We start from the raw sequence: 13,313 nt of genomic DNA on the forward strand, positions 1-13,313 counted from the left end.
GGCCAATCATTTCTAAGTATTTTTCCATTATAGTGGGCAGAACATAGTTTTGCATCAGCTGATGTTGAAACCCATGAAAAAAAATCCCATTCCTTTCTCTCCAACCAGTAACAGCCTGGTTATGGAAAGCTATAATAAAATTCCTGAAGATTCAAGTTTAAAAATGAAAAGAACAAAAAAAAAGAGCAGTTAATAATGCGGTCTTTATTTAAACAACAAAAGGCTGATTCTCCTTTTAAAGTACATTGTAGCTGCTGACCAATAAAATACAACAGTGCATTGTATGAATAGAGGTCTCGTGTTACTAGAAAGTCAAGAGAGTGTAATCCCAGCCCGAGTGACATGGAAAAGTCTGTCTGGTTATTCTTTATAGATTCACAGGTCTCAGTACTGGAAGATTCTGCAAATGATAATTAATTGATTGAGATGGAAAGCTTTATATCATATGCTGGAAGTATATCAATAGTTGTCAACAAATCTGATGTAATAAATAACCAGAAACATCTTGTGCCAAAACATACATTGACTCAACATTGTGATTTGGGGTTTTTTAAAGTGTTCAGCAACCAAACAGTTCAGTTCATCACCGTATAATTCATACATTTACATCTAATTTTTTTAAACTCCTGGTATGCTATTCAAACAAGGTAGGCAGAAGCAGCAAACTGTACTACTATACATCCATTTCTCACACTTTTGTTTATACATTTTGTACGCAAGGGTGAAGAAAGGTACAACTAACTAACCAAAAATAATTAACACGTTCGGCTGGAAGTACCTTACCTATCAATTGTTCCTCATATTAAAAAGTGTCATGTTTTGCAACCTGTTAATTTTTTGTTTGTTTCTCTCCTCCTCTGATAGACATGACTTACATTGCTGAATCACTTCACAGGTCCTCTCTGGTATCTTTGCAGTTGCAAGTTCAGTCATCTGGCCAATAAGCTACAATAGGCCAAGTTCAACTTTGGTCTTACCTAATGGCTTTTAACATGCATTCTCCACAAAGGTTGCCGTGTGGGTGGGCTCTTTCCAGGTGCTACCTCCCAGTCAAAAACTTATGACAGCATAGAGTCACAGTCATACAACATGAAAATACACCCTTCAGGCCAAATTGTCCATGCTGACCAGGTTTCCCAAACCAAACGAGTCCAATTTGCCTGCATTTGGCCCATATCCCTCTGAACCTTTCCTATTTGTTTACCTATGCAAGTGTCTTTTAAATGCTGTAACTGTACCTGTATCTACCAATTCTTGTGGCAGTTCATTTCACATACGAACCATTGTGTGAAGTTGCCCATCAGGTCCTTTTTAAATCTTTCCCCTATCACCCCTTAGTTTCCCATCCTAGGAAAAAAAATTTTGCTATTCACCTTATCTTTGTCCCTCATGATTTTACAAACCTCGATAAGGTCACCCCTCAAACTTCTACACTCCAGTGAAAAAGAATCCCAACCTCTCCTCATAACTCAAACCCTCTTTCCTGGCAACATTCTGGTAAATCTTTTTGGAACCCTCTCCAATGTAATAATATCTTTCCTGTAGCCGAGTCAATTGCAGGAATTCCGCACTATAATGCTCTATATGATATAGGCCAGTGATCAAATCTAGAAGCTCAGCTTACATTCAGTTACAGGGGAAACAACAGGCAGCTTCAGAGCATTAGAACAATTAAACAATAAAAGACTTGAGTGAGGGACAACTGTGCAGGGTAATTCAGTAAGTTAAACATCCCTTTAAGTTTTCTATCCTACACTAATCCACTAAATGCATATCCTACAACTGCATTTTGCCAATGGAAAGACTTTATTTCTGGTTTTTAAACAAGCTCTGAATGTTACTGTCATATTACCACAAATACATCACAGATTTCCATGATAATAAATGTCACAAATCAATAAACTGATATTGTAGCATCTGTTAATTGATTTAATATGCCATCAGGTCCAATTTTCCAAAGTCACTTAAAGTTTTCCAGTGTCTCCAGAGACAACAAGAAATAAAAAGTACATCTACTGAATTATACAATCCTCAGGAAGGATTATCTCCAGGCACTGGGTCAATGTGCTCAGCACTCCAAACAGATTCAGGACTCTTGTGCTTAGAAATAAACTTTGAAATTTCAGGCTGTGATTTTTAATCATTATTGACTAGCTCCCCTCCTTAATTGTGAAGCAAGTGTGAAACATGAACTGTGCAAAGGATAGATTGATGCTTACTATTAAGCCACACAAAGTTAGCCATTAAATGGAAACCAGATAGCACATAAAATCCAAGAAAAATGAAAGTAGAAATTAGGAAGGGGGGGTGGCTAGGCAAAACCCAGAATACATTATGGGAACTTATCCACATCGCTGGGAGAAAGTAAGGACTGCAGATGCTGGAGAGTCAAGAGTCGAAAAGTGTGGCACTGGAAAAGCACAGGTGGTCAGGCAGCATTTGAGGAGCAGTAGAGTCAACGTTTTGGGCATAAGCACTCCATTAGGAATGTCGGGGTGGAAGGGGCTGACAGATAAATATGGGGATGGGGTGGGGCTGGAGAGGGACGAAGATGGCTGCGAAGACGATAGGTGGATGCAGGTTGGGAGTAATTGTGATAGGTCAGTGGGGAGGATGGAGTGGATAGGTGGGAAGGAAGATGGACTGGTAGGACAGGTCAAGAAGGCAATGCCGAGTTGGAGAGTTGGATCAGGAACAATGAAGGGAGGAACAGAGATTTGGATACTGGCGAAGTCTATGCTGTGTGGTCGAAGGGACCCAAGGCAGAAGATGAAGACTGTTGTTGGGTCGCTTGAATTTGGCACTGGAGGAGACCCAGGACTTGCATATCTTTGGAGAAATGGGAGGAGTTGAAGATGGCAGAAGTGTAGGAAGTTAATGCACTTTAGACAAAAGAAAACTATTCTGATGCAGAGTCACCAGACTCAAAAGTATGAACGCTACCTTCTCACAGATACTGTCAGACCTGCTGAGATTCTTGAGCAAGTTCTGTTTTTAATTCGGATCTCCAGCATCGGCCATTTTGTTTTACTTAAGAAGAAATGTACCTTTTGCCACTGATTAAGTAAACATGAAGAACCAAAATGTACAAAAGAGGTCATCAATGGGATTCAAAAAGAGTGAATGGGAAAGAAAGATCCAACATTCCAAAGCACAAAACAACCAAAGTCAGTGCACAAAAAAAAAACACAGATTAGCCCCACCTGGGTACAACTGCAAGTGACAGCAACCAGATAAAAGTGTTTTTGTGGCCTGAATTCTGGAACAAGTATTGACAAATTTAACAGAAATAAACTGGACTCTGTAGTCAATAGTACTTCAGTGCATGCTGACTCATTTACCCACAATAGTTACAGGCATACATAAGAAATTTAAATTTTCAAACAAATGTCATTCTGCCAAAACCCAAATCCCAACTTGTATAAATATCAAAAATTGAAGGCTACAAAATGGCATTGGTATATCAGAACCCAGGTTTAATGCTGACAGCAAGGGACCAATGTAAATGCAAGGCTCACTCTCCACTTTTTCATTTTTAAAAAAGATTAACTTTTTTTTGCAGCCATTACATCTTCCACTCATTGTACCTCCCCGTTTGGCAAACTAAACTGCAGTTTAGTGTTGTCGAAGGGACCCAAGGCGAAAGATGAAGGCTGTTGTTGGGTGGCTTGAATTTGGCATTGGAGGAGACACAGGACTTGCATATCTTTGGAGAAATGTAAACTGTAAAGCAGATGACTAAGGATTAGGAAGTCAAATGAACAGCTGCACCAGAAGCACGAATGCTACACCATAGTTCATCAATTCCTTTCCAAACTAGGTAGTCAGTGGATTATTTCAGAATTGAGTGTGGGGTGCTGGAAAAGCACAGCTGGTCAGGCAGCAACCGAGGAGCAGGAGAATCAACGTTTAAGGCAAAAGCCCTCCACCAGGATTGAGGGATTACTTCAGAAAACCACTGTCTCACTCATCGATGTCTGCACGCTGCAAAGACACATCAGTGGGAAGCATGGAGTGAAGAAAGGACCTCTTGATGTTGGATTGAGGGAAGTTGGCGTCAGCGTAGAACCGCATTCAGGAGCTAACCATGATACTATAACAGAAACCATTTCATATGTATCAGGAAGATAATTTCTGTACCAGTGCTTCACAAAGTATCTCTGCTGTTGTTTCGGTTGTCATTAACCCAGAAGAAAATAATTTGAGCTGCTTTTTTTTTGAATTCACCAAATAGCAGAAAAATACCCTGCACTCAATTTAATTAGAATCCGAGCATTAGAATTGATTAGTGGAGCAAAATGTCACTTCAGCAGTTGGTTTAGGCAGGATAGACCCAGGTTGCAGATAAGAAAATTGTTAGTTTCATGGTTCGCATTAGTATTTGAGGGGAAACCTTTAGTTTTTTGAAGAGTAAATTCGTATGGGTTGTTGAATTTTAAAAATTGTCTCACCGTAATGTAGTTAATTCAAAGAGTCTGGCCTTTGCTAATGGAAGGTCAAATCCATAAAACAACTTCCGTTTACTTGGACAACTGCAGACAGTGAAGTCAGAAGTGAATTGCCCTGACTTTATTAGAATTTTAAATTATTCATATAAATGGTCTCATCGTACCACCTGTGCCCTGTTCCAGGGAGACTTTTCTACTCTATTTCTGGCTAGGTCCTATCCACCAGCTTGGAATAAGCTCAATGGAGCTGGCTGCTGTTGCTCATTTCCAACCCTAAAATCAAATTATCTGTGTATATTTGAAAAGAAGTGATTTGCATGGCAATGAAGAGAGCGAGTAAGACTGAATGAGCTGTTCAGTTCATCTAAGAGCCAATACTTGTATTTTCCTCCACAGCTGGTGCCTGTGTATACAAATATTCAGCATTTTGTCAAAGTTGTTCAAGGAATGCACTCCTTCCTTATATCAAATCCACAGCTGTGAAAGAATGGGTTGCAGCAATTTCACTGACCACTAGAGCACCTGTTGTTGGTTACCGGTCCTACAGAGCTTTATGCTTCAGAAACAAATGCTGTAAGTCATCGGTTAATCTAGACATCCAAAAGGATACTCCTAAAGTAGTGCATGCATTTGTTGTTGACGACCTAAGGGATAAAACATTGTACTGTAGATGCTGACAAGGTAAAAACAATGACTGCAGATGCTGAAAACCAAATACTGGATTAGTGGTGCTGGAAGAGCACAGCAGTTCCGGCAGCATCCAACGAGCAGCGAAATCGACGTTTCAGGCAAAAGCCCTTCATCAGGAATAAGTCTAACCAGTTTCCAACATATAATAGTTCTCACACAAAACACATTTCTTAATGTCCAAATAATTGTACAACATGGAAGGTGTAAAGTGAAATAGATGCAAACTGTGTGGCACAGCCCTTGAGAAAAATTAAAACTCATTCTGTATAACTGTGAAAACATTCATCTTTGTCTTGATGTCATTTGAGATGCTCTTACAAAATGTCTGGTGATTACTGGTATCATCTTTGTTGTATGTGTGAAGTAAAATATCGGAGTCGTTTTTTTTTATTCATTCATGGGACGTGAACGTCACTGGCTGGTCAGCAGCTATTGCCTGTCCCGAGTTGCCCTTGAGAAGATAGTGGCAAGTTTCCATCTTGAATCGCTGCAGTCCATGTGTTGTAGACTGAACGACAATGTTCTTAAAGAGGGAATTCCAGGATTTGGACCAAATGACAGTGAGGGAACATTCATACATTTCCAGTTGAGTGGCATGTGTAACTTACAGGTGGTTGCATCTCGATGGAAATGGCCATGGATTTGGAAAGTGCTGTCTATGGATTTTTGGTGAATGGCTGCAGTGTGTCTTGTAGATCATACACACTACTTTTGCTGAGCATGTGGATGTTTGTGAATGTGGTGCCAATCAAGCAGGCTGCTTTGACCTCGACAGTGTCAAGCTTCTTGAATGTTGTTGGAACTACACACATCCAGGCAAGCAGGGAATATTCTATCACACTCCTAACTTATCATAGAGTCATAGAAACGTACAGCACGGAAACAGAACCTTCAGTCCAACTCGTCCATGCCTATCAGATATCCCAACCTAATCTAGACCCACCTGCCAGCACCTGGCCCATATCCCTCCAAACTCTTCCTATTCATATACCCTTCCAGATGCCCTTTAAATGTTGCAATCGTACCAGCCTCCACCACTCCTTCTGGCAGCCTATTCTACACACACACCATCCTCTCTGTGAAAAAGTTGCCCCGTAGGTCTCTTTTATATATTTCCCCTCTCACCCTAAACCTATGCCCTCTAGTTCTGGACTCCCCCATCCCAGGGAAAAGACTTTGCCTGTTAGCCTATCCATGCCCCTCATGATTTTATAAACCTCTATAAGGTCACCCCTCAGCCTCAGACACTCCAGGGAATACAGCCCTAGCCTATTCAACCTCTCCCTGTAGCTCAAATCCTCCTACCTTAGCAACATCCTTGTAAATCTTTTCTGAACCCTTTCAAGTTTCACAACAGCTTTCCGTTAGGAAGGAGACCAGAATTGCACGCAATATTCCAACAGTGGCCTAAACCAATATTTTGTACAGTCCAACTCCTGTACTCAATACTCTGACCAATAAAGGAAAGCATACCAAACGCCTTCTTCACTATCCTATCTACCTGTGACTCTACTTTCAAGGAGCCATGAATCTGCACTCCAAGGTCTCTTTGTTCAGCAACAATCCCTAGGACCTTACGATTAAAGTGCATAAGTCCTGCTTAGATTTGCTTTCCCAAAATGCGGCACCTCACATTTATCTAAAAATTAAACTCCATCTGCCACTTCTCGGCCCATTGGCCCATCTGATCAAGATCCCGTTGTAATCTGAGATAACCTTCTTTGCTGTCCACTACACCTCCAATTTTGGTGTCAACTGCAAACTTACTAACTATACCTCTTAGGCTCACATCCAAATCATTTATATAAAATGATGAAAAGTAGTGGACCCAGCATCGATCCTTGCAGATGATGAATGGGCTTTGGGCAGTCAGGAGGTGAGTTACTCAAGGTAGTCACTCATTTCACCTTTGGAATTCGGCTCTTTTGTCCACATTTTAATCAAAGCTGTAATAAGGTCGGGAGCTAAGTAACCCTGGCAGAATCCACACTGAGCAGGTAATACTTGATAACACTACTGATTACACCTTCCATCACCTTATTGATGATTAAGAATAGGCTGATGGGCCAGTAGTTGGCTGGGTTGGAGTTGTCCTGCTTTTTGTATACAGAATACATCTGAGCAAATTTTTCCACATTGTTGGGTAGATGCCAATGTTGTAACTGTACTAGAGGAACTTGGCTAGGGGAGCAGCAACAAGTCTTCAGTACTATTGCTGAATTAGGCTCACAGCCTTTGCAGTACTCAGTGCCTCCAACTATTTCTTGAAATGATATGGAATGAATCAGATTGGTTAGATATTGGTATCTATGATGCTGTAAACAACTGGAAGAAGTCAAGCTGAATCACTTACTCAGCACTTTTGGCTGAAGTTTGCTGCGAATAATACAGCCTTATCTTTTGCACTGATGTTTTGGGCTCTTCCATCAGAGAGGATGGGAACATTTGTAGAGACTCCTCCTCCAGTCAGTTGTTTAATTATCCATCACAATTGACAACTGAATGTAACAAAGGTGCAGAGCTTAGATCTCATCCATTACTTACATGATAAGAATTTTTCTAAATTATAGATGACATTATTATTTTGATCGTTTCAAAAAGTCAAAGCGATAAAGGATTGAGGTCGAAAAAAACATCTAACCCATCTCTGATGCTACTCATATCACTTAGCTCATTCATGAAGAATGGTTAGGTTTTGGTTGTGACCTGTGAAACTACATGCATTAGTCTCATATCCCAAATGAGGTAACAGTAATTGAGGGAGGAGGGCACAGCGAACTTGTTTCTAAAGGTAAAGCAATGGGGGTGTGGAAACAGTTCAGACAAACCTTTACTTACCTACCAGTAAATAAGTTGCAAAATGTATCTATGCAATTACTTTCTAATTATACACTTACTTCTATTGTCAAATGTGTCATGTAGTTTAAATGCATAAAAGGGAAGTGATAACTTGAGGAAAAAAAGGCACAAAACCAAAACATTGCATAATGTTCAAAAGCACTAGTGACCTTTGTCTCAACGTTGCTATCGGTTTGCACATCTAAACTTCATTTTGAAATTGGGTGCTGGTCAAAATTCCAGAAGAGCTCATTCTCAACTTGCAAAGATCCTATCATTTCACATCCTGGAGCCACATTTTTACAACTTACAAATGCTGGCTATCCTGTAGCATTTTCACCATGTAGCATTTTTGAGACAATACTGAGCACTGATATGCTAGTCCCTAACAAGTGCATTCCATTACAATTCTGTTCTCAAAAATATGGATATGCACACACTTCCCAGCAAGGGTGGCAACTTTTACTCCTCGCTTGAAATACCTCTCATAACAGGTCCAATGTCATCATTAACAAATTGAAACTTAACCAAAAATAAATTCTTAATATGCCGTCAAGATTTGTTAAAATTCACCCCTTACTCTTGTTGACTGGATTGTACACCCAACACTGAACAATTGGGAAATCTGCAATGTCACAGTGCTGCAATTCACCTTGAATAATTAATAAAAGATAATGGATGAGCTAGTGCTGTCAAGCAGTAATTCAAATCAAACAATTTTGGTGGCAGCAAAAGCTAAGAAAGTTGAGCTTGAGTGGTTAACAAATCAGCTCTGCTATAGATGGAGTTTCTGTCTGAAACTCACTGCCTTTTTTTAAATATTTGTTATATCAGGTAAGTATATTAAATAGTGAATCTCATCCCCCATCCACCAATTTTCTCTTAGCAAATCATTAAATTTTTCTTAGGCACATTTCCACAGATGTGTCAGTCTCAGAACTTGATCCCCTTTGGGCAGACTTTACTCATGGGTTTTGGAAGCACACCTGCAGACTATTTAACATGAAAGGCTTTTTAGCCAAACTTCTCCCCTCTAGACACGAACATTTTTGTCAGGAAAAGTTAGTGATCTCTTTTGCTTGCCCACAAGAACTCAAACTCTTGGCGATTTTCCCTTCTCAGATCGATGGCAGTGTTTCAATGCAGCACACAATAGCATACCAGACAATTGCCTTCATGAGCTTATCTTTTGCTGCCATGAAATAAATTCTACAGGTTAGAAACAAAGCCTGGGTTCTTGTGATAGTGTCTCCCCACCCCCATCCCTCACAGCACATTGTATTTATCAAGTGAAGCATCAGAAAGCATTTTTTTTGCTAAAGAGTGCACCTAAATAGAAACTCACAGCAGACTGATCACTGTGATGGAAAAAACGAGAGATTGAGCACAACAGGGTACAACATGCAGAATGCTATTTATTTGAAATCGTGAGACAAATTATTTTGTGATAAATTTTAAAAAGTCAGGCAGACAACATATTGCCTGATTAGAATTATAATATTTAATAACAAACAGTTAATGTTCCAGGATAAAACCAGAGTCATAGGGCATTATTTAATACAGTGATCCCAATATCTGCATCCGTTGCTTCTCTCTGTCAAACACAATGGGATAGCTGCTGGGGAGTTTACCACTTACCTTTTTGGATGTGATCAGAATACCTTTCTGCCATTCAGCCCATCAAGTCCAAGCCCAGTGTTCTTTCTCGATGGTATCAATGAGCTAATCTTAAGCCCTATCTTTACCCACTAGTGATAGCATCTATTTTTGCTTATTCATCACCCCTCCCTAACATATGAATTGGCTTATAATCTCCCAGGAGCTCAACTTACCATTTTGCTTCAATCTTCTATCCTAATATCTATAAGTTCTTGCAGCACTGTAAGCCTTTTCTGACCAAATACTCCATTCTTTATTCAGGCCTCTTTTGCATCTTTGCTGTTTTAACCAGAGATTGTGCCTTCAGTCAGCAAGACCCTTTACTCTGCAATTCTCTCAAACTCTTGTGTTTCAAAACTTAATGTCCTCCTTGAAACCAGTCTCTGACCAAGCTTTTGGTCACTCTTCTCCCCATCCTACCATCTTCATAGAATCATAGAATTCTTACAGCAAGGAAGCAGACCATTTGGCCCATTGAGTCGACACTGATCTGCCAAAGGTCACACCCAAACACGTTCCATCCCTATAGCCTTGCATTTACAATGTCCAAAACACGTAACCTGCACACCTTTGGATTGCAGGAGGAAACCAGAGCACCCAGAGGAAACCCATGCAGACATGGGAGAATGTGCAAATGCCACAGAGTCACCAGTGAGTGGAATTGAACCAGGTCCCTAGCGCTGTGAGGTAGCGATGCTAGCCACTGTGCTGCTTCCTGACATTTTGTTCAAAGGATGCATACATTATGAAAAACAATCAGCTATTTGTTTTTAGTTTAGGCCTAGTTATCACATAATCACCCCTGCACTTCTAATGTATTTTGAAACCACATGATAAAATGACTACATAAACGCAAGTTGTCAGCTTAGTTCCAGTTGCATCTGCTGTGTCACAAAACAAAAACAGCATCCACGAGATCTGCCAATAATTTCTGTTTTTCTTTCAGATTTTTCAGTATCCGCAATTCTTGGCTTTATATCTGTATGTCATTTGGAAGTGACAATTCTAAATCCTGAATGACATATTTAGCCAAAATGAGTAACGCATAAAGATATTCAAACAACTTGTTATGGTATAAAAGGCTCCCCAATTGAACTGTTGCCTCAACCTCTAAGCAGGACATTCCAAAGTGCAAATCAGGACCCCAAGTGGGATAGCAAGCTCCAGAACAGGAGATATTTGTATCCTTCTTTACAAAGAGCAAAATCTTGCAAGTTCAACCCCAACTGTCCTGAAAGCCTTTGCTAGTCACTCAACAGGTGAATGCACAGGCTAACTTTGATACAGTGCAAAATGGGCTTCCCTCTTTCTTCTCCTCCTTCCCAACAAGTACAAACAAAACTTATTCTTCCCTCACCAATGCTCCTTTGAAGGCGTTCAGAATCCTATTTGGATTGCAACACTGATTATAACCAGTCACCTTCCAGCATTGTACCTCACCCAAGAGGTATGCAGACCAGATATCTGAGAGGTAATAGAATCACAGCAAATTCGCAACCGAATAATTTTTATTGGACGGTTTGTGGTGGGCAGGGAGTGAAGGAGAAGAGGAATGGGGTAAAATGCCCTGGGATGGGGGGGGGGGGGGGGGGAGGGGTATCCTGGAATGGAGGGATTATGGTAGTGTTGATGGGGAGGTGGGGAGGTGGGGAGGGGGGGAGGGGGGGCGGGTCTGGATATATTCCAGGATTTGTTTGGAGGCAGGGAATGGGGAACGAGAGGTAGAGGATTTGGGAGGAGGCAGTAAAATCGACGATTCGGGCAAAAGCCCTTCATCAGGAATAAAGGCAGAGAGCCTGAAGCGTGGAGAGATAATCCTGAGGAAAGGCGAGTAACAACTGGAGGAAAACCCTGACACCCACCGGGGGGGGGGGGGACAGAATTTCGATCTTATCTGGGGGATCTTCCAGTCCCTCAGCTCAACACTTTAAAGGGTTTTGCTTTCTTCCCCTCCCCTCGAGGCTTGCCCCCAGTGAGCTGAGCCCAGCCGGTTCACCTCGGATTCCCCACCCCACTCACCGAAAAAGGGCGGCAGGTAAGAGACGCTGTCCAGGAAAGCCCGGGTGTCGATCTGCTTGTCCGCCGGCAGCTGCTTGAACTGATGCTCGGCTAACATCGCCATGGCCAACCGACACAAAACCTCCCGAGGAGGAGACAAACTAGCACCGCTCTCGGAACGAAACAGCACAACCCTCTCGGACTGCGGGCAACCCGGACCCTAACAGCGTAACACCCACCCGCGTCATAGCAACTGGTCCGGGGGACAGGTCGACCAATCAGGTACAGCTCAACGACATACACCATCCAATCACGGTGTAGGAAAGACAGACCAATCACTAGTAGCTATGGTGTTATTAACCAATCAAACAGGAGGGCCTGGTCATACAACTAACAAATACAATGTAGGGCCTCTGACCTTTGGACCAATGGCATCAACTAGCCCAGATGACCTCTATTGATAAAGTGTACATGGACCTACTTTAAAATAATTTGTTTTATACAGTATTTAAATTGATTAATATTTACAGGACAATAAATATTGATATTATACTTCTTGGAAATGTCCTCAGAAGAACAGAACAGTTACTGTGTAAGAAACTGTTCAGGCCATAATGTCTGTGTTGGCCTCACAAAGCAATAATTCACCTACTACCAATCCCTCACCTTCTGAAACCTTTCGACTCACAGGCATTTTCAGCACAGAACAATGCTATTTGACCAACTGTATCTGCAACAGTCAATAACTGGATTAGTGGTGCTGGAAAAGCACAGTAGTTAAGGCAGCATCCGAGGAGCAGTAAAATCGATGTTTCAGGCAAAAGCCCTTCATCAGGAATACATTCAGGAATTCCTGATGAAGGGCTTTTGCCCGAAACGTCGATTTTACTGCTCCTCGGATGCTGCGTGAACTGCTGTGCTTTTCCAGCACCACTAATCCAGAATCTGGTTTCTAGCATCTGTACTCATTGTTTTTACCAAACAGTCAATAACTGTCTGACTAAATTAATCCCATTTCCAGCTTCTAATCTACTGACAAATGGGGAGGTGATGGGCTAGTGGCTTTATTTCTGGACTGTTAATCCTGACATCCAGTTATTGTTTTGGGGTCTTTAGTTTGAATCTCCCCATGGCAGCTGGTAGAATTGGGCTTCTAATAATGATCACAAGATCATTGTCAGGAAAATCCATCTAGTTCCTTAGCAAAGGAAACAGCTATCCTTACCTGGCCTACATGTGGCTCCAGGCCCACAGTAATGTGGACAGCTCTTAGCTGCCCTTTGGGCAGTTAAAAATGGGTAATGAATGCTGGCCTGGCCAGCGATGCCCTCATCCTATGAATGAGTTTAAAAAAGAAGCTTCGGAAATGCAAGTGAATAGCTAAATACTACTTTAATCTTCCAAGATTTTCTGACTATACCACACATTCAGGCATTGAGTTCCTGACCTTCACCACACTCAAAGTTGTGGTATATAGGTAAATTAATGTTACTTCTGCAATTCTGCAATTCCATCTTACAAAGTAAAATGAACTCACACCAGTGTGTAATTGTTTTAGCCAAGAGCTGAGTCAACAAGAATGAAAAGGTTTGGAGGAAATATATAATTGTTTTTATATTAGCTAAAACTGTATGTCAGAAGGTAGACATTATGGGCAAGTAGATAAGATGTTGTGAGGGG

At 41.2% G+C, this 13,313-nt stretch overlaps 1 protein-coding gene across 1 annotated transcript in view; it reads right to left on the reverse strand.

Annotated features, from left to right (window-relative positions):
- Positions 1-11,808, reverse strand: part of gltpa (glycolipid transfer protein a) — a 30,200-nt gene extending 18,392 nt beyond the window's left edge. Inside the window, exon 1 of the mRNA XM_072587900.1 lies at positions 11,655-11,808. Coding sequence (XP_072444001.1) covers positions 11,655-11,757 — 103 coding nt within the window. The 5' untranslated portion in view covers positions 11,758-11,808. The remainder of the gene's footprint in view (positions 1-11,654) is intronic.
- Positions 11,809-13,313: the final 1,505 nt, after the last annotated feature.

This window comes from Chiloscyllium punctatum, chromosome 17 (assembly GCF_047496795.1).
Source record: "Chiloscyllium punctatum isolate Juve2018m chromosome 17, sChiPun1.3, whole genome shotgun sequence".
NCBI lineage: Eukaryota > Metazoa > Chordata > Chondrichthyes > Orectolobiformes > Hemiscylliidae > Chiloscyllium > Chiloscyllium punctatum.